General features: G+C 38.2%; 1 protein-coding gene across 1 annotated transcript; it reads right to left on the reverse strand.

The window, feature by feature from the left end:
* Positions 1–15,603: 15,603 nt before the first annotated feature.
* On the reverse strand, positions 15,604–24,578 carry LOC140242680 (E3 ubiquitin-protein ligase XIAP-like). Its single transcript, XM_072322438.1, has 6 exons — positions 23,275–24,578; positions 22,495–22,691; positions 18,940–19,252; positions 17,745–18,049; positions 16,741–16,858; positions 15,604–15,803 (listed from the first exon to the last, which is right to left on the reverse strand). The coding sequence occupies exons 1-6, from the start codon at positions 24,509–24,511 to the stop codon at positions 15,604–15,606; spliced, it is 2,370 nt and encodes a 789-aa protein (XP_072178539.1). The 5' UTR covers positions 24,512–24,578.
* Positions 24,579–24,886: the final 308 nt, after the last annotated feature.

A 24,886-nucleotide genomic window follows, 5' to 3' on the forward strand; every position in this document is an offset into this window, starting at 1 on the left:
TTGTAATGAGATTCCATGAATAAATCATGGTTCCATGTATGCGTGAAGTTGACTTTGTTTAACACATTAAATTACAGTGCTATGCGGCATTACTTTGATCTTCTTTTAAGGGTCTCAAAAAGGGTAATGTATCTGACAGCGATATGATATTAATGATCTCCTAGAGAAATATCAAAACATATTGTTATGCAATATTATTTTTCATTCAGACACTTGAGGGGCTATGGAATGAAGCACAAAAGATTTGATTTAAATGATACGTTAATGAGTAAGAACTTGTTATATGAGCACATCCTCTTCTGGCAACATGGGGTTTTTAGGGTTACATCAAACTTTGGATCGTATTTCTAATATCCCGGGGGTCCCAATAGCTTTATTGATATCTATCTTACAGGTCTAACCTCTCAGATGAATTGAACTAAAAATGTCGATTTCTGAGGGACAAAATATCGGTTTAAACTGTGTGAACATGCTGGCGACACGAAAATTGCAGTTTTGAACACTTTTTGGGAGAATGTCCCATATATTGTCGCTGGGGCGACAAGACCTCGTATCTACAAAATGTCAAATGGTCAGGAGAGCAAAAAAACATGGCGGCCAAAGCACTATAGCAAATGGGATAGCCTTTAATTCCTTTGACATGCTGTGGTGGCTTCATTTTTTGGGGTAAGACAGTTAGGGTTTGGACAGGATATCACTTAAAGAATTATTTGACCATTAATCCAAAAAAAGTCATTTTCACCAAAATGTCAGATACAAGGTCTTGTCACCCCAGCGACGATATATATGTGTATATATATGTATATATATATATATATATATATATATATATGTGTGTGTGTGTGTGTATATATATATGTATGATAAACTAGAACGGCAAATTAAGGCAACTCCTTCCTGCCGGAGGAGCTCACAAGTCACAACTGTACAAGCAGGTTGTCGCACTCTTCGTCAGCGGCCAGGGTGCGAAGAAAAGATGTCAAATTAAATCCGTTTCTGAAGCAAACGTACAAAATACGTTTGCTCCTGGCCGAACGGATTTTTCAACTAACCTGCAACAGTGAGTTCAATAACACCTGCCGTTTTTCCTCCGACCGTATCACGATGTCTGGGCGTAGGCTGGTGACGAAAACAACTTGAGGGAAGACAAGTTTGCTGTCGAGATCCGCCAAGATTTTCCAATCGTTTGCCACATTTAAGCAGAATAAAATGGCCCTTAGAGATTTTGTTGTGGTTTGTTCACCTTCCTTCACAACAAATTTCACATGACATTGTTTGGCTTGTAAAGGAGGTTGTATATATATATATATATATATATATATATATATATATATATATACATATATATGTACACAATGAACCAGTGTACATATGTATTTATATATTTTATTTTATTTATTCATTGCATTGAGTTGTCTTTATTGTAACTGATTGACAAATTGCCCTTAGACATAAATAAACACAAATTATTCAGCGTTTAATAGGTATAGCCATGATAAATATCTCAACAACTTGGAGGGCGCCCTTGATGTCGAGCTAGAGAGGACGCAAAATTTGGAGCTGCGCTTAAACCTTTACTTTTGACGGCCTAATTTCATTTGGACCAAGTTTTAACAGTTTTTTCTTTCCTGAAAGTAAAGAGCCATGCTTAGTTTCAAACGTCTCCGTGTGTCGAGTTCTGAGGATAAATCAGGAGAAGCGGACCAAGAGAAAACAGTAAGTGAAAGTGCCACTCCCATATCACCTTCCATTGCTGAGGTACGTACGGAAAATACCGAGTCTCTACTTCGTAACATTCTAGAAAAGGTGTCGATGCTCGATGGTACCAAGACTTATCAAGTACAAAGACGGCCCTAAAGATTCCCCCGGCTCTCTGAAAACACTGAGGTTGTCAGATTTGCATAAAATGTAGGTCTTATAGTCGTAAGTGCATAGAATGATGTTCTATGGAGGTAGCTATTCTGTCCATCACGTCTATTATAAAATGTGTGTTTAAAATAAAGACAAAATTGCTATCAAGAGATGTAACTATTATAAACGACATACTATATAGGTTTTTTGCTCGAGGTAACAAAGTCAAATAATGTGAGTTATTTTATTTCATGCTGCTTTAGAAGGCCAAAATACTCAAATGACGAGCTCCTTTTTGCACGCCATGGAAATGTATGCTGGCGGAAAAACGAAAATCGCAAATCAGCAATTTTCGTTTTTTACTGTTTCTTTTGGGTGGTGGTGGTTTTTGTTTTGTTTCACTTCAAATCTGCCTACAAATCTAGGCCAAAAACTCAATTCACATCACTTGTTCATACTGTGCCTTTTGAGTCTCGGAATGAAAATACATGCCAATTTCCTTCTCATATTGTATCTGTACAATCCGTATAATACTGTGAGAATGTTTTACATACATCATGAGTGAGCCAATTGATATCAAGCTCTGTTCTTTGAATGTGAGGGGACTCGGAAACCCCTTTAAAAGACGATGTGTTTTTAATTGGATAAGAAATTCAGATTATCATGTGATTTTTTTGCAAGAAACACATTCTTCACCAGATTCAGAAAAAAGATGGTGTCAAGAATGGGGATATAAAATCATATTCAACCATGGTCGATCTGACAGTGCAGGAGTATGTATGCTTCTGAAACCTTCTGCAACTTTTGAAATAGTGAATACTGTCAGAGATGACAATGGGAGAATATTGTTGGTCATCCTGAAAGTAAATGCAAATTTGTTAACACTCGGTAATATTTACGGCCCCAATAATGACAAAGATAGTTTTTTTACTGATCTGCATAAGCTACTTGCAATGCACGGGGAAGAACCATATGTAATCGGTGGTGATTTTAACACAATTTTAGATGCTAAGTTAGATAAATTTCCCAATTTGATTCAAAATCATCCACGATGCTTCAAGGCCATAACCGATATAATATTAGATTTTGATTTGATTGATATATGGAGATCCTTTAATTTATCAAAATTGAAATACACTTGGATGTCTCATGACAGTAAGATAGGAAGTCGTATTGATTATTTTTTGATATCCCAAAGCTTAACCACTTCAGTTGAAAAATGTGATATCCGCTTTGGATATAAAACAGACCATTCTTTGATTTCTTTGATGTTAATGAAGTCCGTTGTAAAGCGGGGGCCGGGATTTTGGAAACTCAACACATCTATTCTAGCTTCGGCAAAAAACGTTGAAAAGATACAAAGTGTAGTAGATTTAGTTTTGATCGAAAACAAAGATTTGAACCCAATAAAGACTTGGGAATATTTGAAATATAAAGTAAGACAAAAGTGTATTCAAATTTCAAAAGAAAATAAAAGTGTTCGTCAGAAAAGATTGAGTAAATTAGAATCAGAAATTAATAAATTGCGTAATATAGATAATTTGAAAGATCACAACGTGTTATTGAATGATCTTAAAAGGAAAGAAAGGGAATATGAAGAATTACAGGAAGAAGTCGTGCGTGGTATAATTGTCCGCACCAAAGCCAAATGGATTGCTGAAGGTGAACGTAATACTAAGTATTTTTTTAATTTGGAAAAGAGAAATTATCAACAGAAGTGTATTTCTCGATTATGTACTAACAATGGCATCTTAACCGATGCAACTGATATTCTTGAAGAAGAAAGGTTATTTTATCTCCGATTATATACCAAAGACAATATGAAAAAGTTAGATGTTGATCCCTTTAAAAATTTGGTGTTACCCACACTGCATCAGAATGAAGAACGATTCATTGGGGGAAAGATTTCAGAGAAAGAATGTTATGAATCTATAATGTCGTTTGCAAACGATAAAACACCGGGATCTGATGGTTTACCCATTGAGTTTTACAAAATATTTTGGTCTCAGATTAGAGATTTGTTATGTTCTATGTATAATAAATGTTTTGAGGAAAAATCTCTTCCACATTCAATGCGAAGAAGCATTATAACTTTGATTCCAAAAAAAGGTAAAGACCTGTTACTTTTAAAGAACTGGCGTCCAATATCACTTCTTAATAGTGATTATAAGATTTTGGCAAAAATTCTCTCCCAAAGACTTAAAAAGGTTTTACCTTATATAATAAGTAGGGATCAATATGGTTTCCTGAAAGGTAGATACATAGGAGAAATTATACGGTTGTTCATTGATATAAAACATTATTGTGAAATGCATAACATGGAAGGTATTGCTTTAAGCATTGATTTTGAAAAAGCCTTTGATATGTTAGATTGGGATTTCTTATATAATGCTCTCTATACCTTTGGTTTTGACCAGTCTTTTATTCAGTGGGTCAAATTGCTGTATTGCAAAATTGAGGGTTGTGTAATAAATAATGGGTTTTCTTCGAAATCTTTTGATATACAACGTGGAGTGAGACAAGGTTGTCCTTTATCTCCATATCTTTTTATAATTGCAGTTGAGTTACTTGGCTTGTAATGCGACAAAATGAGGAAATCAAGGGATTAAGAATATACGATATGGATGTGAAAATATGTCAATATGCAGACGACACAATTATGTTTTTGAAGCCGAATGAATTGAATCTAAGAAAATGTCTTGGAGTGTTGGATAGTTTCAGAGAAATGTCAGGCCTAAAAATAAACCTTGAGAAATGCAATGTAGTCAGACTTGGAGGTTTTTCAGAAACATTGTGTCGAGACATTCCATTTATTTGGCCAACAGATTTGTTTATGTATCTAGGAATAAAGATTCCCCTCTCTGATTGTATCAACGATTATGATTTGAATTTCAGACCTCAAATTGCAGAAATAAGAGCACTTTTGAATTTGTGGAATTGTAGATCTTTGACACTGTATGGAAAAATTGTTATCATAAAATCTTTAATAATTCCAAAATTGATTTATCCTTTAAGTATATTGCCAAATCCTCCTTCATCTTTCTTTGATGAGGTTCAAAAATTATTCTTTGGGTTTTTATGGAGTTATAAGAACGATAAGATAAAACGTTCTTTGTTGTATAATGATTATGATGAGGGTGGTCTGAAAATGCCGCATCTGCAATCTTTTACCTCTGGTTTGAAAATAACTTGGGTAAAGAGGTACCTTGATGAAGAAAATGAGAGTAAACATAAAATTTTTCTTAGAATGTATGTAAAAACTATGGGCGGTGATATGTTCTTTAAATGGAATCTTTCACCCCGGCACCTTATTCTAAATGATAATATTGATATTTTTTGGTACGATGTTCTTTTTGCATGGTGTCATTACAAGTACTACAATCCAGTTAAATTCAAGGAAATTGTTTCACAGCCATTATGGTTTAATTCCCATATTTTAGTTGATGGTCAGCCTATTTATTCTAGAAATTTGTTTCAATCAAACATGACTTACATAGGAGATATTATCAACCCTGATGGTTCCTTCATGAATTATGACCAAATATTACAGAAGTTTAATCCAGGGTCATTCTTGCTTTATTTTTCTATAGTATATGCAATTCCTCAAGAATGGAAATTCACCATAAAACAAAATATAGATTGTCAAAGTGTTGTACTACTTTCGAATCCTTGTGATCTTCTACTGAACAATTTTCTTAAATCCAAGAGAGTTTCAAATTTTTGTTACCCATACTTTGTGAAGAATCATAAAACCACACTTTCAGAGACAGACCATCAAGTAAAATGGGAAACTGATCTGTTGTTGAACTTACAAGATTCTTTGTTATGGAAGTCTCGTTTTTCTTTGATCTATAGATCATCGATAGAGAATAGAATTCGTAATTTTCAATTTAAGTTCGTACATAGAAAAATCGCTACTCAATATTATCTATGTAAAATAGGTATCAGTGATTCTGCAATTTGTAATTTTTGTGACTGTCATCCACAAACATTAAAGGGACTGTACAGTACTGGTTGAGGTAGGGATTCATGTTTTGAACATTCCTAAGTGAGATAATGAAAAGCCTCTTATGAAATATGAAAGAGCATGTAATTTTAAGAAGGATTCAACGTTTATTTGATGAAAATTGGTTTTCAAATGGCTGAGACATCCAAAAAAGTGCTAATAATAAAAGGCGACATGCCACAACTTTATTAGGATCTCTTTGTTTCACCTTGTTTTTGGATATCTCAGCCATTTCAAAACCGATTTTCATCGAATAAACTTTTGATACCCCTTAGAACTGCATTCCCCCTTACATCTCATAGAGTGGTTTCTGAATATCTCGCAAAATGTTAAAAGCTAAATCTACGCCTCGACCAGAACTGTACACACCCTTTAATACATTTATTTCTGAAATGTACCCATGTGTCATCTTTCTGGTATGAAGTATTTTTTTGGCTCAAAGCTAAAAACGTCCGCAATGTTATGTTCACAAATGAAGAAATCTGTTTTGGAACTTTGCATGTTGAAAGGGGACATTTCGTGAATACAATTATCTATTATGCAAAATATTTTATATTTTCTTGTAAAATCAAAAATATCATTCCAACTCTAAGTCCGTTTCTGTTTTCTATGAAGCATTTGGAAAATACAGAACGTATCATAGCTATGAAAAAGAATCGTCTAGATTTTCATGTGAGTAAATGGCAAGCTCTTATACCATAGTTTTCTATGTTATTTGTTTTTTTCCATAATGTACTATTCATTATTATGCATGTATTTGTTATATGAAGCAGCATGTGAATTGGGAAAATAAAGTTGGAAAAAAAAAAAAAATATCTCAACAACTTGACACAAGAATCTTTAATTTAAAAAAAAAAATGCAGTACCCACTGCTATAAAGAATCAGAGCCATCGATGGCTATTGGGCAGAAACGTGGTAATCTAGTGGACATGATGCCTGTCTAGCAATCAGGAGGTCGTGGGTTTGAATCCCACACGGAGTATGTATGCCCAGCATTTTTATCAAGCTATTTTTCAAACACTAAATAATTAGTGTTTATTTACGTTGATGAAGGGCAAGTTGTCAGTATTAAAGAATGAGTCTGAACTTTGATTTAACCATTACCATTGTGTGTGTTTGAGTTTGATCTATTTATAATAGCCAACTTAAAATGCGGCATGAATGAACTGGTTGTGACATAACATTATTATCGCTATTTTTTTTTAAATAAAATAAACTATGATGCACGGACTGAAAAGAAGTCAAAACGAACATAATTTTTTTGAACTAGTGAAGTGACAAATTGCTATTTTTTTTTTCACTCACACAAACACACACACACACACAGACACACACAACATTCCACAAAGCAGTGCCCATTGGAGCCACTAAAATCACTGAATGTCAATTTTGGTGGCCAGGAAATACATGGAAACATAATCAATTTTGAAGTTTAGTTGCCCGATTGAGAAAAAAAAAAAATTCTGGAAATTTGGACGTCCACCATCAATTTTTAGTGGTCCCGGGCCACTAGGCCACTGCTAATTGTCAAGCCCTGTATAAAGCAGTGCTAACAGTCCACAGTGGTTTCTATCGTCTTGAGGTGTGCATTGCCAAGTGTTGAAATGTCTGTGATGTACAAAAGGCCATTGCGTTGGAGATATAAGAAGTAAATACAAAGTCAATATTTCAGTAGCATTATGCATGATGTATTGTCCATTGGTATCATGAAGTCATGTGCAACTGTCGATACCACTGTGACATGGGACACACACACACACGCACAGAGGTACATCTCGTAAGAGGCTTCAACCACAGATATGATGTGTTGTTTGAAGGTTTGCATGGTGAAGTAAATGAGGAAGAGAGGTTTGCGGTGTCACCGCAAACCTTTCTTCCTCACAGATATGATAGTTTGCTAACAGCAACTGGGCATATTACATTCTTTGTTTCTTAAGAGAAAAAAATACACACATACTATGATGAATTGACTAAGTGAAAATGGAAAACCATCAAATTCAACATCTTTATTCAGTTATCGAAAAAAAATCTAGAAATGTCACTATGGCGACTGGTATGCCTCCGCCATAATGTATAATTCTCCTAATAGGTCTATAGTACGTCTTGACAATGTGTGATGACAGTTTCATCTTATTGGTAAAATATTAAAATGACATGTTATAATGTGTTGAGTGTTCACTTTCCTTGAACTAGATTTAATTGGATGAATGGCTACACAGTAAGAGAGCATGTATTAGAGCATGCACTGTGCAATTTCAAGGTATAGAGAAAAAAATATAATTTCTGTATCAAATAGTAAATTGTTAGAATTTTGACCTGGCCTTTGACCCTTGATCTTAAAATTCCCAAGAGAATCACTGTCAGGCAGAATATGCATAAATATTAGTTTCATGATGATACCTTCAGCTACTTCCGAGATATGGAGGAAGAAGTAAAATCAAGAACATTCACTTGACATTTGACCTTTTGGCCTTTGACCTTCTTGGCCAAAAACTTCCCAGAGAATCTCTATTGGGTAATACATGTATACACCAAGTTTCAAGAAAAATCTTGCATACATATGATGGAAAAAGTAAAATTTAATGAGTTGACCTTGACTTTTGACCACTGATCTTGACCTCATGACCACAAAATTCCCCTGATAATCACTGTCGGTCAGTATATGCATATGTACTATGTTCCATGAAGATACCTGGAACGTTTTCCAAGATATGGAGAAAAAAATGATTTTTTTTAATGAAACATTTTCATTTTATGAACATTTTTACTTGACCTTTGAGCTTTGACCTCATGACCCAAAACTCTCACTACAGAATCTTTATTGGTTATTACATGTATGCACTAAGTTTAAAGAAAATACCTTCAGGAATTGCATAGATATGGGGGAAATAGAGAAATTTTGTGCTTTTGACCTTGACCTTTTGACCTTTGACCTTGAGCGTGTGTGCCCATAAGCTGATAGGCACAACTTCACCCCCTCATACAATTCCTGCCAAGTTTCATTAGGATACCTCAAACAGTGTTTTAGTTAGGCTGTCCACAAAATTGATTACGGACGGACGGACGAAAGGACGGACAACCCGAAAACATAATGCCTCTGTCGACACTTTGTGGCGGAGGCATAAAAATAGGTTTCATGTACAGTAACAGTACAGGTGCATACAAAACAATCAAGGATATGTGTCAAAATATTTTGAGCTTCCATGTGAATAGTGTGAAGTACTATTTTGTCTTCATACAGAATGGGCAGGTGCAGGTGCATTGTACACCCACCCTTAGGGCCTTTGAGAGGTTGCCTTTAAGCTATTTTTCTGAACAAACAGACATATGCCCAGTGAGAAAAATATCTCCAGTTGCCAGGCATGGAACTTGCCAGGCATGGAACTTGCCAATATCCCCAACTGAAGCTGTTTATGAGATAACACACACTCACACACACACACCCATACAGTGGTGGATCCCGAAGGGGCGCACCGGGCACCCCCTTTATTTTTGTTAAAACAAAAGAAATAAAAAGAAAAATGGAGGGTGGCACGTGCACCTCCTTTAATTTGTAAAGGAGCCTCCCACTTTATGGAATTCCTACATCTACCCCTGTACACAGACACAGGTTAATCTCAGGGAAAAAAAGAAAAAAAAGAAAACGTATTCAAACACATGGGCAGATAATCTTATGCAAGTCGTTCAAGCTTAAACATAATAACTGATTTATTTGCAGAAACAGTAAAATCACGCAGGAACATTCACACAAAACACTTCAGAAAGAGAACATGGACCATCACCTTTTCAGGGACTAATGCACTAGAATCCATACTTTAATTTCCATTAAACAAGAAAATTTTGGCTGAAGACCATGACCTGCAATAAAAAAAAAAATTAAAAAAAGCAAACAAATACACCCCCAAAAAAAGTTGATTAAGGAAAAGAAGATGAATGGCTACTTGTACCTGTGGACAAACAGCTGCAAACACACATGTATTAATAATCCGTGTTCTTGTCTGTAGCATAAAGGGCATTACATATACAAAATCCATATTATATAATTATTATCATGACTATGTATATACTATACTCAAGGGCGGACCTAGGAATTTCGCAAAGAGGGGGGTGCAAACAATGGTTCTGGTGCTACTTATGGGTTTCATCTCAATTTTTTTTTCTTTTTTCTTTTATTTTACCAACAAATAAAGAGGGGGCGCGCACCCTGGATTCGCCACTGTTATATACATCATAAATATGTAAAGCCCATGCTATTTTGAAATTTTATAGGAACGGCTAATTTGCCCCCCCCCCCCCCCCCCACCAAGATCTTGATCGCATGAAAATCAGCACACACATTGCCCATTACATATCTCCAAAAATGAATCATCAATTTTTCCCAAAACGTGATAGTTTTCTTTAAATCATGCTAATATATGTATGCTTTTGTGCATCAGATTTTATGCTCTTAATCCCGAAATAAAGCTTCATTCTTTTTTTTGTCTAAATATTCTTTGTAGCATTATAAATGAATTTATGTGAAAAAAAAAAATTTGCAACATGACAATGAATTTCTTATTTACTTAATTGTTTTTTATTTCTTATGTATTTCATTGTTTGACCTTTTTATTTGTATTGTCTTATTCTCGGCTGTTATTTTACTGATTGTGACCAAATTTACTATATTAGTGTCTCATCATGTATCTTACAAGAAAAACCAGGGAAAAAAACCCAAACACATTAATCTGAAAACACTTCTTGTGAAACCCATACATCGTACACATAAAAGTCATTGGTAATTGCCGTTTTCGGTGACACTGATCACAAAAATGTAACTCCGCAAATGTAGCCCTCATTTTCAAGAATTGGGTCTCAAAATGAGCAAAGATGTGAAAGAAGTCATTATTTGAAATCATTGTGAAAAATATCAAGGGGGTGGGGCCTATTTAGCTCCACCCCCCCCCCCCCCCAACTAGAAATGGCTAAGAACAGGAAAATTGTGCGGGTATAAAAATCATTATCCAGAACGACATTGCCCCTCTTTCTAGTCAGCATGACCCATAAATATTTCTGGACTTCTTACATACTAACAGTGGGCCAACGACAAAAATGTAAAAAGAAAATATAATCTTTCCATTTTTTGAGAGCATAGGGACATACGCATTATGTGTTATGTGCGATATAAGCACTGTTGCTTATTATTATTATCATTAATGATATGGAAAAGGAAATGAAGTTATATCAATGTTATTATCTTATGTGAGATATATGACAAAGTAGACAGCCACACAAAAATACAAAACATGAATTTTAGGGGAATTTTTATTTATTTATTATTGTTTTTAGATAGAGTTTACTTCTGATACATGAAGTTCAAACACTGGAAAATTAAGCTAAGATCAGTCTTGGATGTGAACAATACATTAGGAATAGACAAATAAGAACATCATATTCATATCTAATAATAATAATAATAATAATAATATAATAATAATAATAATAATAATAATAATTTATATGGCGCTTCATACTGGTGTTTCTAAGCGCACTGGTGCTATTCATACAAAAAGACTAGAAAACACAATAGCATTAACAAAACCAGCATATTAACAGTAACAAAAGAAGAAAGAAAAGAAGAAAAAAAAATACATAAAAATACAAATAAAAAAAAAAAATACAGCAATTAATAACTGACTATGTATGCCTCCAGGGGGAAAAAAAAATACAACTGATTAAACAATTGAGTTTTGAGAAGAACTTTAAATGATTCAACAGATGAGGCATTCTGAATATAAAGAGGGAGTTTATTCCAAGAGTGGGGGCAATGGAAGAGAAGGCTCCGTCACCATAACAGGTTTTTGTACGTGGGCCATGAAGTAACTGGAGTGTATAAAGTATAAAGTACTTTATCAATATTACTGATTCCATGGACTGTAAGGAAATACCATGTTTTTAAGGGGTACAAGTGTAATTTCACGCAAACACTTGGTAATACATGTATTCTATGTTGATGCCAAAAGTTAACAGTGAATTACTGTGTAAGTGAAGACGTGAATATAACTGATGATGGTGACTTGGCAACTAGATTGACGGGATTACAGCAACAAGGTGGGCATAACAGTATAACAATTGCTATTAAAGGGTATGATGAGAGGAGGAAAATTTTTGTGCAATATAACTGACTGAAAATATAATAATGCCTAATTGTAACCGCTGGGATATGTTTTTGTAAAATTCTCTACCTAACTAATCTATTATTATGCAGAAATCAACACTGGCAGAGGCCCAGTGGCCCAGAGGCCCAGGGCCACTTAAAATTAGTGTCAGGCCACCACATTTATGCTTTGGTGGCCCAATCAGGCATGTAAGATTCAAAATGGATTGTTACATTACTTTTATTCAGGCCACTACATATCTTTTTCGGGCCAACAAAATTTCATCGAAGATTGTAGACTAGTGGTCCATAAGGGCCACCACGCACCTTGCAGAGGTTGCCCCACTGAGTGCTCTGAAATTCTGCCATTTTTATGACTTACTTGGATTTGTTTCAACTAGTACCATTCGACAGAACATTGCTTTACTATCAAGGATTACACAGGACTTCTTTTGAGGACCATTATCATTGTGCTTGTACCCAGATTTTAAACAAACAGTTCTCATCTTCGCCTCGTAGTTCGAGGGAACGTTCCCCATGTGGTATTACGGAACGCCAGCCACAATATGCACTGTCAAGACTGTTTCCCTGTGTGTGAGTGTACAGCGTGTATGTATGAAAATGTGTGCGCGTGAATGTGTGTTGAGTGTATACATGCACACTGTATGTGGCTGAGTAGTGCATGTACGCTCGCGTGCGTTTGTGTGGGTATGTGTACGTGCATGTGAATGTGTGTGCAGAGTGTACATGAACAATGTATATGTGTTTATGTTCACGCGCGTTCGTGGGTGTTGTACGATCTACGTTGTGTGTGTGTGTGTGTGTATGTGTGTGAGAGAAAGAGAGTATGCCTGTGAGATGTGCTTTATGCATGTGTGTAGTGAATGTGTGTATCTGATTACTGGGGGGGGGATTGTGTATACAGTATGTTTGAATGTTATGTTTTTCTTTTTATCTATTATGATCATGATATTATTGTTTATTTAAATGTATATGTAATTTTTGTATATCTGTGTAATTCAACTTTTAGTCGCCAACTCAGATTTTTTTGAATAAAGACCTTTTAATCAATCAATCAATCAATCAATCAATCAATCAAGTCAGTGTCCAGTTCTGTATTACACACAACATGCCTTTTTATTTTCTTCTTTGTTTAAGGAATATCTGTGAACTCATTTTAATTCCTAGCAATATTACACTATAGTATTTATGATAATTACTTTTGTTTATAATCTATTGATACTTCTTGATTATAAAGTATTTCTAGGAATATTTGTGAACTTTTTGATTATTAGCAGGTTTTTGTTGGTTTTTGTATTATTTTGCATCTTGTATCTATGTTGAGTTTTTTGCCACAGACTGGAGCCTCTGGCTGATGTCAGTCTCGCAAGTACACGTAAATAAATTGAAAATGAATTGAATTGAATAATATATTTGTAAAGTACAAGCAGGATCCAACACTGTGCACACCTATAGGAGTGCTGTGAATATTTCCTTTGCCTTTGAAGGCAAACGCAAAAAAGTAAATATGCTGTATGTCTTGATCTTTTTACAGAAGGGGGAGGGGGAATTATTTTTCAAACCAATATTTGAAGTTGCAATAAGATCAAGATGAAATCTTATAAGATCTCTGTTGGGTTATGTTTTATATATACACACATACAATGCACATACAAAATGTACATAAATATTTGTGTGTGTGTGGGTGTATGTGTGTGTGTGTGTGTGTGTATGCGCATATTTTTGCTAAAATTAATACTGTAAAACCAGAAATCTTTGCAGCATGAAACATTCGCGAATGGGGGCAGAAGACCTTTTTTTCGCATCATGTAACTTTTGTGCAATGCCTGCCATGATGGTGTACAGCATTGTACACCCATGCATTGCATTCTGTGTTTATCCACAATGTTGCTATCTGTTTTCTGTTCGAAATAAATTTGCTTGGAGACATTATGAAATATTGTCTGCCATGATACAATACATTTGATATCAGGCTTTTACATGGTAGGCCCAACAAAATCTTTCTTCAAAGCTTTCTTGTCGCCGCTGTTGAACATTGAAATAAACATAACAGCTTACACTTTGCTGGACATGAATACATAAGTTTGTCAAAGGAGGATATTGCTTTATGCCTTTTTTCCCCTTTGCAAGAACAAAGAACCATTTTCAGTTCATATCATCGCACACTAAAACACAGCATTGTTTACATAATTACGGTGCTTATCCCTTGAAGTCTGATCTTTGAAATAACTCACAAAAAAAGATATAACATCTAAATACAAATTCAAACACGAAGAAGAAAATTGGTATCTGCCACATGACAACAATCGTATATCAGATAAATTTCAATATCTTTTGAAAGCACATGTACGTATTCTCACAACCTCACAAGTAAAACTTACCCAGAATTCCTTTGCAAGAATGTAACCTAAAATGATGTCATCGATATGACCACCCCGAATAACCACTGCCAGAGACACAGAAAGTCGCCAGCTTTGTTACGTAACTGACTTCATTCAAATCGGTTGCCCTCACACCATGATCTACTTGAATTCCTCACTATGCAATATAAGATTTGGAAAATGGGACATTGCCATGGAAATGCTTTGTTGCTTTGTTTTGTTTTGTTTTGTTTTGTTTTTCATTCCAGCAGAAAGTTACATTTCTTTGTAAGATATTGAGCAAAAACTTAGACGCCTAGGTATGTGAATTCCACAATGTCAAATGTGTAGACTAAAAGGACTATGTTGTAAAGTGCCAATCTTGCCTTATATTCAAGCATTTCCACAGCAACACCACTATCTATGATAATAATCATCAATATATGATGTGGAGAGTAGTTCAAAAGTAGACGAGTATTTTGACACAGTGCTGATTCTTGTGTTGAATTAGGAAATGCATATTAATGTGATTATATCTCATATACACTTTATATATGTACAGCTATGTGTGTACTTCTATGCATTCACATGCGCGTATACATAACATATTCATAGGCATTAATTTCTAAATATGTACATATACAAAATGTATTTGTGTGAGTGTTCCATATCACAAAAGTTCTGATTTTTTTAATGTGTATATTGTAATGACCTCATAATAAAAGTTTAGCCACAAATATGTAGTTTCCATATCTAGAATTGTAAACGTAAGAAGAGTTTAAAGGTCAGATCAGCTTTTATGCCACCATTTTGATGACATCATTTGAACAGGTTCACAAAGAAGAATTCTGGATAACTTTTTTGTTGGATACTGACAAGATCTGTACTATATACAGATTTGCGCGACGCGGACGTTCAGAGGAAAAAAACCTATTCTGAGCGTGCGCAGAATCACGTATCAAAGCCGATCTATAGCTTGCATCATCTGAGTTTTCACTACGCGTTCTGTGCTATTTTTACGTCCGCTCAATTCACGACGTAGAGAGCTACTTCATGCACCGATCATATGGGAGCATCATTTTATTTTTTATAGGTTGCGTCTCAATGTGATCTAAAGCTACTTTTCAACACAACGCAGGGAAGAGGAGAACGTCCTGCTCAAGCGTCGTCTCAAACGTCCGCGCCGCAAATCTAAAGCTCCCTACTTCCTCCCCCCCCCCCCCCCATATCCTCACGGCATGTAGACCTGGAACGACTGTAGGATGGGTTGACGGCACATGGGGCACTCCTTGACCCGGGAGGCGCAGCTGTGGCAGGTGGCCAGATGTTTGCAGGGAAAAAAGACTGTGTCCAGTTCATTGTCCAGACAGATCTTGCACAGCTGCTTGTCCAGCAGACTCTCCACTGTCTTGTCCATGGTCCCGCTGGTCACTGCAATAGTGGACATTGGGAGGGGGAGGGGGAAGGGGAGGAAATAAGAGAGTCAAATGCATACAACAATCTTTCAAGTACAATGTAATAGAAATGCGACCACGGAAGTACTAGATTAGAATCTGTATGTGACATGTGACCGCCCAGTTCAAAATCCACAAAAAAATACAGACTTATATTCTCTGTAATGGACCAAAATATGTCATTTGAGTTGACTAACCAAAATTTTTACAGTTCGTCTTACCAGGAAATGTAATCTTCTACACCCACTTTTAAAGGGCCCCTGAAATCCAAATGCATGTTGTTTTGTGTTGATTTATGATATCCTCTAAATCACTTTTGCAGTGAAACAAATATCTAGAAACATTCCATATATTTTTAACAATTTTTTCTTCTATTTTTCTTCAGATTACTTGGGAACGCCCACAAAAAATCCTTCCAAACCAATATTCCTCAGATGACCTCATCTGTCAATCATTGCTAAAGTACTGATATGTTTAACAAAAGACATTGGAATGCATCTTCCCCTCGACTCAGCATAACTTGCATGTTTCTGTGATATTAATGTGACTAACAAAAGACATGGCGAGGCAGCGAGGGAACATGCAAGTTATGCTGAGTCGAGGGGAATGGCAAAAATAAAATAGAATGGCGAGAAACGCTTTCATTGCAGTGTGGCATTTGGCGATTTTTCGATCGGTTTGGGCAGGTGTGTGCGCTTGAGCAGAATACCCAAACTTGGCACGCCGTCAACTGAGTCGGGCATGCGAACCTGGCACGTAAAGACTGAAGAAATTCAGGCAGGTCTTTACAGGCCCTCCTGCTGGGTCTCGAGTCTCACTGGTAGCCTGACCGTGATTCCCCGAGTCAGACCCCACACTCACTACACTTGCTGTTGCTTCAGGGAGGATTTTTTTGAGAGAGGCTGGCCACTTACATGATTGAGGTGTGCTGCCCAGTAGGAGCGGTGACGGGGAAGGAGCTGGTCTCAGTGCCCCAACGGTCTCATCCTCCTCGGGATCATCATGGATGCTGAGTTCCTTCAGCTTGTTAGCCTGATCAGAGGAAGGTCAGTGGAAACAGAAAAAAATGAGAAATTAAGAAGACAAGCAAATATTACTCCCGTCAAACACCTGCAGACCTCCCAACCATTCTGTGACTCAAAACGAGGGATGATTTGGCTCATGGCAGTTGGCAGAATGGCAGTTCCCATAGGAGTGTGTCGTCAAAATCATCAAGAAAAAATTGGAAACTCCCACTGAAACAAGAGCTGGGAATGGTCAACATCCAGATTTGTTTCCTCTAAATTCAGAATAATTGGGAGGTCTGCATAAAGTGATGATGACAACAACAACGATAATGATGATGATGATGATGATGATGATGATTAAAAATATAACAAAATTGATAATAATATTGATGATGATGATGATAACTAAAATAAATGCCCCTGGCACCCTTCAGGGCAGAGCATAATACCAGTCAGTGCCAGCCATGCAAGTCAGACATAAATGACACAAAATATGTACCCCTTATCATGAATCTTATCAATCATCATTCATTATCAATCATCACTATCACCAGTTTGCATGCAGCTATGTCTCCATATTGCACTTATGCAACAGAAGAAGTATGTGGACTTGTTTGGGGGAAATAACAAAAATGTGGGGAACACTGCTTTTTGCCTTCACAGTATCAAGTCAAACAAAAATCTGAAAAGTTTATGGCAAAATCTATGTACACCACAAAGTTCTGCTGGTGTTTATGAGTGAAGCTGACCACGTCGGCAGTCGAAATCTTGTCTGTTTGTATCATTGTGTGTGTATTATATGTGTGTGCATCTATGTGTTTATGTGCACACGTGCCCGTGTGTTGGGGGAAAGTGGATTCAATTTGCTATGGTCCCATGCCTGGGACCATGCTTGTTCATGAGACCCATACCTGAGCACTGACAATGCTTGACACGTCCGAGTTCTTTCTGGGGGCGGTCGCATAGAGTTTCTCCTCGCTGCTGTCTGGGCCCATCTCAAACCCCACCTTGCAGCTCTCGGGGCTGGCGTAGGAAGAAGGGTCGACACCTTCTTCCTCGGCCGCCGTCACAGCGTCGAAGAGCTCCTCAGGGCTGGCGAACTCGCGATTGGTCTCCCTCAGGTGCTTGGCATTCACATACCGCACGAGGGCCTCGTCGAATCCCATCTCGATCACCATCAGCACCGTCGGACTCAACATGATTTCGTCGATGGAAGCTAGAAAATGCAATTCATTCAAAGATTCAAATCTTATCAATTTAATGGATCAGAGCTCCAGAGGAAAAACGATTTGAGGGTTTTATTTTCACATTCATTACCATGATGTTAATGTGATGTACAGGGGAGTATCAAAGCTGCATCAGAGAGCATTGTCACAGGCAATCTCCTGCTCAGATTTGGCATTCTAAAAAGACAAATTTTGTGAATGCTTGATCAAAAAATCATGCGCAGCTCTTCCAAATGAGCCTTGTTCTAAAAATTGTTGAATTAGACACACAGTATTGGTGGAAGAGAGATTTTGCACAGGAGAAAGCAGAAAATAAAGGATAAAGACAGAAAAGAAGGAAGAAAGTTTTATTTAATGTGAGTGTCTACAGAAGCACTCCATGTTTACCACAGATTTCAGCAACAATGTTGGTACACATGTTAATACATCAATTCTGAATCATTTACATCGATGTAGGGCAATTTGTCAATCAGTTGCAATGAAAACATCTCGACGGAAGAATTTCATGAATTTGAATAATTACGCAGTACCCGCTGCATGCTACAAGGATTAGAACCAACACTTGCTGTCGGGCGAAAGCTCGGTGGTCTAGTGGAGTTGACGCCTGTCCGGTGATGAGGAGGTTGTAGGTTCGAATCCTGCTCAAGTATGTACGCCAATGATTTTTTATCACGGCTAGTACTAAAACACTGATCAATTCAGTGCTTATCTACTTCGATGTAGGGCAATTTGTCAATCAGTTGCAATGAAAACATCTCGACGGAAGAATTACATGAATTTGAATAATATTGAATTGGTTCTTTCGCTAACCAAATTTAGAGCCTGGCAAATGTACGATACATGAGTCGAGATAAGCGAGCTAGCAATCTAAATGACTTACGAGTCGCACTTGCAGAAGTGTCAAGATACTTCGGCTTGGATGGCGATCGCCACGCTTCGCGCTTCTTTTTCGCCTCGACTTCGATGCCTGCCTCTGGCTCCATGCCTTTCAGGTGTGCGCGGTGTGCGCGGTGTGCCGCGGCCTTCTCCTCTTCGATGGTCATGTCTTCACCCTTTGGTGACGCTGCGCGGCCTGAAGCACCGCCCTGCTCCCGCGGTTGGTGCGGTCTGTGCTGGTACGACGCCTGCAGGACATGGGGAGGCTGGTAGTTGTACTCATCAATTCCAGTGGGTGGAGAGGCTATCGTCATGGGCTGCACATGGCAAAAAGAAAAACGGAAAACAGTGACAGCCTGAACATTAAAAAAAATAGAATCTGCCATCCATCATACTTCAGCTTGGGTCACCTTCTTATTACCTCCGCCAAGGGAGGAGGTTATGTTTTCGTTACCGTTGGTTTGTTTGTTTGTTTGTTTGTTAGTTAGTTAGTTAGTTTGTCCGTATGCAAAATAACCAGGAGTATAACTCAAAAAGTAGTACACGGATTTGGATTAAACTTGCAGGAAAGGTTTAGAATGATACAAGTAACAGATGATTAAATTTTGGTAATGATCGGAGAATTTGGGGGGAATTTATGAAGGATTTTTGATATTTTGGCAGGTAGGGTCAATGAACTTGGGAGTTCAGGATGCACATATTTGAGGTTTGCATGCGCGCACTAAAAAGTGCGTGCTCTAGTTTCTGCCAAGGCAAGACGCGCCGTGCAGCTGAGGGTTTATGATGTAACAAAAGGTTCCTATATTGGGGAATCGGGCGACTTTCAGCACACACTGCTATAAGTGCGTATGGGTGCAAATCACTATCTCTATGGAAGAACAAGATCAGTGGTGGAAATGAGCTGCATGCTTGGCGGAGGTCTGCACTCTCAGAGTGCTTTTCTAGTTTCCATCCATTTGATGATAAACATAAGGTTCACTTGAGAGATCAGGGAACATACAGAAGCAAGATTTCAAAATAACTACGACTGTTGATCTCTTTTTCAAAGTGGAATCACAAAGGGTCCCTCCAATGAGACCACCTTCACGACACATGCCTAAAGGTATTCCACATCTAATAATCAGTGTATCCCATAAATGTATAAAATTGCCCCATCATTACAATTGCACACATCTATTTGTCTCCATAGCGATATCAGCAATGTACCTGAGGGTTTCAGAATATTTTCATAACCTGCCCTGGTTTTGCTGTCAAAAAAAAAAGGTCCTTTTGTGTAGTATCATAGTACCATTCTGAATTCTGCTCTAGTCATACAATTACATGTATGTATACTTAAAAAGATATCTTTCAAATCGATTGAAACTGCAGATGTATAATTTGCAAAAGAATTGTCATGGCCTATCTGCAGACACATCCTTCTGCCCCTCCCGCCCCCCCCCCCAAAAAAAAAAAGAAAGAAAGAAAGAAAGAAAGAAAGAGTGACTTGCAGCTGCAGTAAACAGGACTTTATGAAGCATGTATGTATACAGCAGAAATAACATTTATTTTTATCTATTTTTTTTTCCCCGTATACACTTTGGACAAATCAATGAACAATTCATCCACATACTATACTTCATGTGTACAATGTATCTACATGTACAGATACACATCTGTCAAATTACAAGCAGTGAAGTTGTTAACAAAAAGAAAGATAGCCCCAATATCTTACATACCCCTCATTCCCTCAAAATGTTAACCCCTCCCCCAATACAATAAAATTTTTGTCACAGATTCACTATATTGTATTGCATAAGCTTTCTTGGATGAGATGATATCAGCTCTGCACAGTATATTATAGCTCCTATGTACACTTGTGCAATTACATAAGCCCACTCCTTTTGCTATACCTTACGCAAACAGGTGCACCTTCAAACACGCACCGAAATTTAGTTCATATCTTTCTTCTTTAAACATTTAAACATATCAAGTTACAGTTGTAGGGGGGTCAGAGTCAAATTATGGGTGTCTGTTGTAAACATTATCCAATCAATCAAACAATGATAGTATTCATTAGACATGTCCATGCTTGAAAATTTCATTAGATTTAACAGCAATTCTCCCTTGGAACTCAGTAGAGTTCTGATCTGATTGTTAAGTTGATTGAGTGTCGCAAGGTTATCTTAAACTAAGAAAGCTACATTTTTGTACCTACGAGCAGCAAAAAGTATTAAAGATGAAACGCAATGCAGAAGCATGATATTTCTTTAGGGCGAAGGGCAAGTCAACATTGACACCACAATGTAAATGATTTTATTGGCAGTTGTACATCCTATGGACTGCCATTAAGGCAGTTTCGCAGATGAACAGATTTCTAGGCACCAAACCTGCCATTATTCCTGACTGCCCTTTGTACTGTAACAACGACTTGGTCGTGAACAGCAGCAAGGCTATGACATCAGAAAAGAAAAACATTTGCCAAAATGCTTGCGTCACGTATGACAATGATATCCAAGGTCAATCAACAGTCACAAGCAGAGCTCTCAGTACATTTGTTATCATTATTTGTCTTCTTATTGTTCCTCCTCTGAATCTTCCTTGTTTTCTTTTCATCTTTCCCCTTATATCCTTCTCTTCTTATCAATTATATCATTACCTCTGCCAAGGAAGGAGGAGGTTAAATGATCATCGGCGTTGGTTTGTCTGTTTGCAAAATAACTCAAAAAGTTGTGTATGGATTAAAATGAAACTAGCATAAAAAGTCGATATTGACACAAGGAACACCTCATTCAATTTTGGTAGTGATCTGAGAATTTTTATGGATTTTTGAAGGATTTTTCATCTTTTGGCATATAAGGTAAACGAACTTGGGGTTCAAGCAGCACATACTAGAGGTTTACATATCTACATGCGTAACCTGCTCAGGTAAGGCGCCATGCAATGACGTAAACAAAAGGCTTCCATTTTGGCGATTGAGTTGCTGGCTTGGCAGAGGTCTCTGAGCTCTCCACATGCTTTTTTTTAGTGATTTACATCATTTATCAAGTCACATATCCACTGGGAGGGCTTTATTCACCAGTGGAATCAGATGTGTGTGCTGTACCGTACATGTATGTCCCCACAAAAATTACAACAGGACCCTCCACAACGATAACTTTAAAAACAATCAATCCAAATACAATTTCAGGGTATGAAACTATAACTTATTACCCACATCTTACAGAGAACCCCATCAAATTTGCTTCAGTGGTCAAAGAGAGATGAGGATTTTTGTGGAGCATGTCAGAAATCCCTTCCCTCCAAGTTCTGTCCATTGTGTTCACACATTAATATGCATCTCCAAAAGCATCCAAGTGCTATTAAAACTTGGAATAGCCAGACCAATGACATGTGTTGCAAAATATAGCAAAGATGTTATACTTTAAGGCCCTGGAATATTATTCAGACAGTTTGATTATATTAGAAGTTATCAATGGGAAAATCAGATTGACTTTTTTTTTTTTTTTGGGGGGGGGGGGGGCGGCACATACTGTATGTTCACAGATTTTACAGGCAACAGTCAATCTACAGAATATCGAACCTTGCTCGCTGGAAGCATTGTCCCGGGGGGTGGTGGGTTGACCCGCTGCACCTCGGCGATGTATGCCTGCCCTCGCTGCTGGATCAGCCACTCACAACGAGGAAACCACTTGGCGTGCTCCGACCACGGGTCGTCGGTAGGCTCCCAGTTCTTGAGGCCGCCATCGCAGTAGAAACACTTGACCTCGTCTGTGCTGCCTGGTAACAAAGATAGAAGATATGACATAAAGCTGAGGAAGAGTGGACATTTCCCCCCGACACAAATACTGTAATAGCTGTTATTCTCACAAATCAATGTTGAGCAACAAATTGAACAAGAAGCCAAAATATAGCCACCTGGGCCCCATTTCAAAAAAAGATCTTGGTAATAAGACAGCAACTCTTGCTGGAATGGCAACTTTCAATAGCAACAGCCAATCAGGAAGCAGGATTCTTGTTGTTACCATGACAACTGACATTCCAGCAAGAGTTGTTAACATAATCAGCTTTTTATGAACTTGGTCCCTGATCTTGACTGCACTGAATTTGAAAAGTATCCTCATGCTCACTTTGTGACATTTGGCACCTTCTGAACTGGGGCTCAGAAGTACTGTATCTCTCCTCATCAACAAACCATGATTGTCCATGAAACTAGTAGAGTTCTGTTCTCTGTGTTTGTGTACCGCTTCTACTTTACTTCTTTTAGTCAAAAGTGAACATAACATGGATTTTTCTATTGATGGAAAAAAAAAACTGTTATCCCGTGCACTGGCAATCAGTGACAAGATTTTCATATACATACCAGTGTAAAAGAAGCCTGCCCTGGCCAAAAGTCGCGGTGTGGCCTGTATCCTGAGATACCTGGGCCAAGTGTCAAATGTTCTCAGTCTTTCCCCCTCGTCAACAAGATGAGGGTGGCGGCAACTATTGAGAGGGCCAAGGTGCGCCCTCAGCTGCCCGGAACTTTGCCTCTGTAGAACCAGCCCCGCCTGGATCTGCTCAGGAGTAGGCGAGGCAGGCGAAGGAGGTGCTAAAGCGGGCGGCTCCAGCACGGGAGCAGCAGCAGCGATCGGTTTATTCCCAACGTCCAGGCCCAGCACCAGTGGGCAGTTTGGAAAGTTTGTCCTGTGCTCAATGGCGGGCACGTCCAGCGGTTTCCATCGACTGATCTGTCCATAGCACGCAAAACACTGAACAGTATCATTCTCACCTGTGTAAAAGAAGCCCGCCCTTGCAAGGTCGCGGGGCTCTATTGGATTCGTTCTCGGCCATTTCTCAAATGACTTCAATCGTTCATACTCGTCAAAATTCCTAGACATTTGGAAACCACCCATATCGAATTCTGTTAAATTTTCCGGCTCTGGTGAATGCCGGCGCCCCCGACTTTCTTTCCTCAGAGCCTCATCATGATTGACTTCTACACGTTCTCTCTCCAGCAACGCTTCCTTCTCCTTTGCTCTCCTTTCTATATCGCGCTGCGACTGTTCCAACCGCTCACTAAGTCTCCGCTCAAACTGCGTCGTGTCCTTGGCGCCGATTGGAACATTTTTGGTGTCCGTCTTCTTCACAAATGGACAGTCAGGAAAATGTCTTGAATGCTCACCCATGGCTGTGTCTCCGTAATCGAACTGTTCTAACTGACCGCCACACGCGAAGCACTTTACCTTATCACCAACACCAAGATAGAAGAAGCCTGCTCTGGCCAGAAGCGTAGGCTGCAAGGGATTATCCTGGGGCCAGTTTTGGAAAGTGCACAGTCTGTGGCTCTCGTGCGCCATTTTACTCGTGTCCCATTTGTTGCCATACCATCCGTGGTTCGGCCTGCCATCAGTGGCCGACATTCCACGGACACTGGCTGCGTTATCCGTTTCGTCCTCATCAAATCCATCTGTTTGCAAACTATTAATCATTTCCAAGGCTTCTTCGTACGAGTACCTATCTGGAGTTATGTCATCCGACAGTGCTTTATACCGCACTCTCTTTCCATTGAACGTGATATGGAAGTTTTCCAATGGAGGTAGTGCAGCTGCTGCTAACATGTCTGCTCTGGAATTTTCCTTGACCAAGGGCTGTGCAGGAACCAAACCTCACAATATTTCTCCACGCTGGGGCCTGCGTCCACACGTAGCGTGCATTAACTCTGAGCAGTTGTGCAGCTGTAGTTCGTCAATATCCTGGAGGGTGAAATTTGAAAGGGTATGGTCAAATGTTAGACAGTGTACTTGTATGACACTTGTAAGCAACACAGCAATTCCTCTCATTAAAAATTACAAGAAGCAATAGCCCACTAATTGGACCCTCCCCCTTCCTTTGCCTGGCTTCTGACAGAGTTCAGTGCTCTTACAGTACCAATAATGATCCCTATCAGCGGGGTGTACAGTACAGTGCGCTTCTAAAGGCATGTTTGCCTCTTC

Source organism: Diadema setosum, chromosome 19, assembly GCF_964275005.1.
Source record: "Diadema setosum chromosome 19, eeDiaSeto1, whole genome shotgun sequence".
Classification (NCBI taxonomy): Eukaryota; Metazoa; Echinodermata; class Echinoidea; order Diadematoida; family Diadematidae; genus Diadema; species Diadema setosum.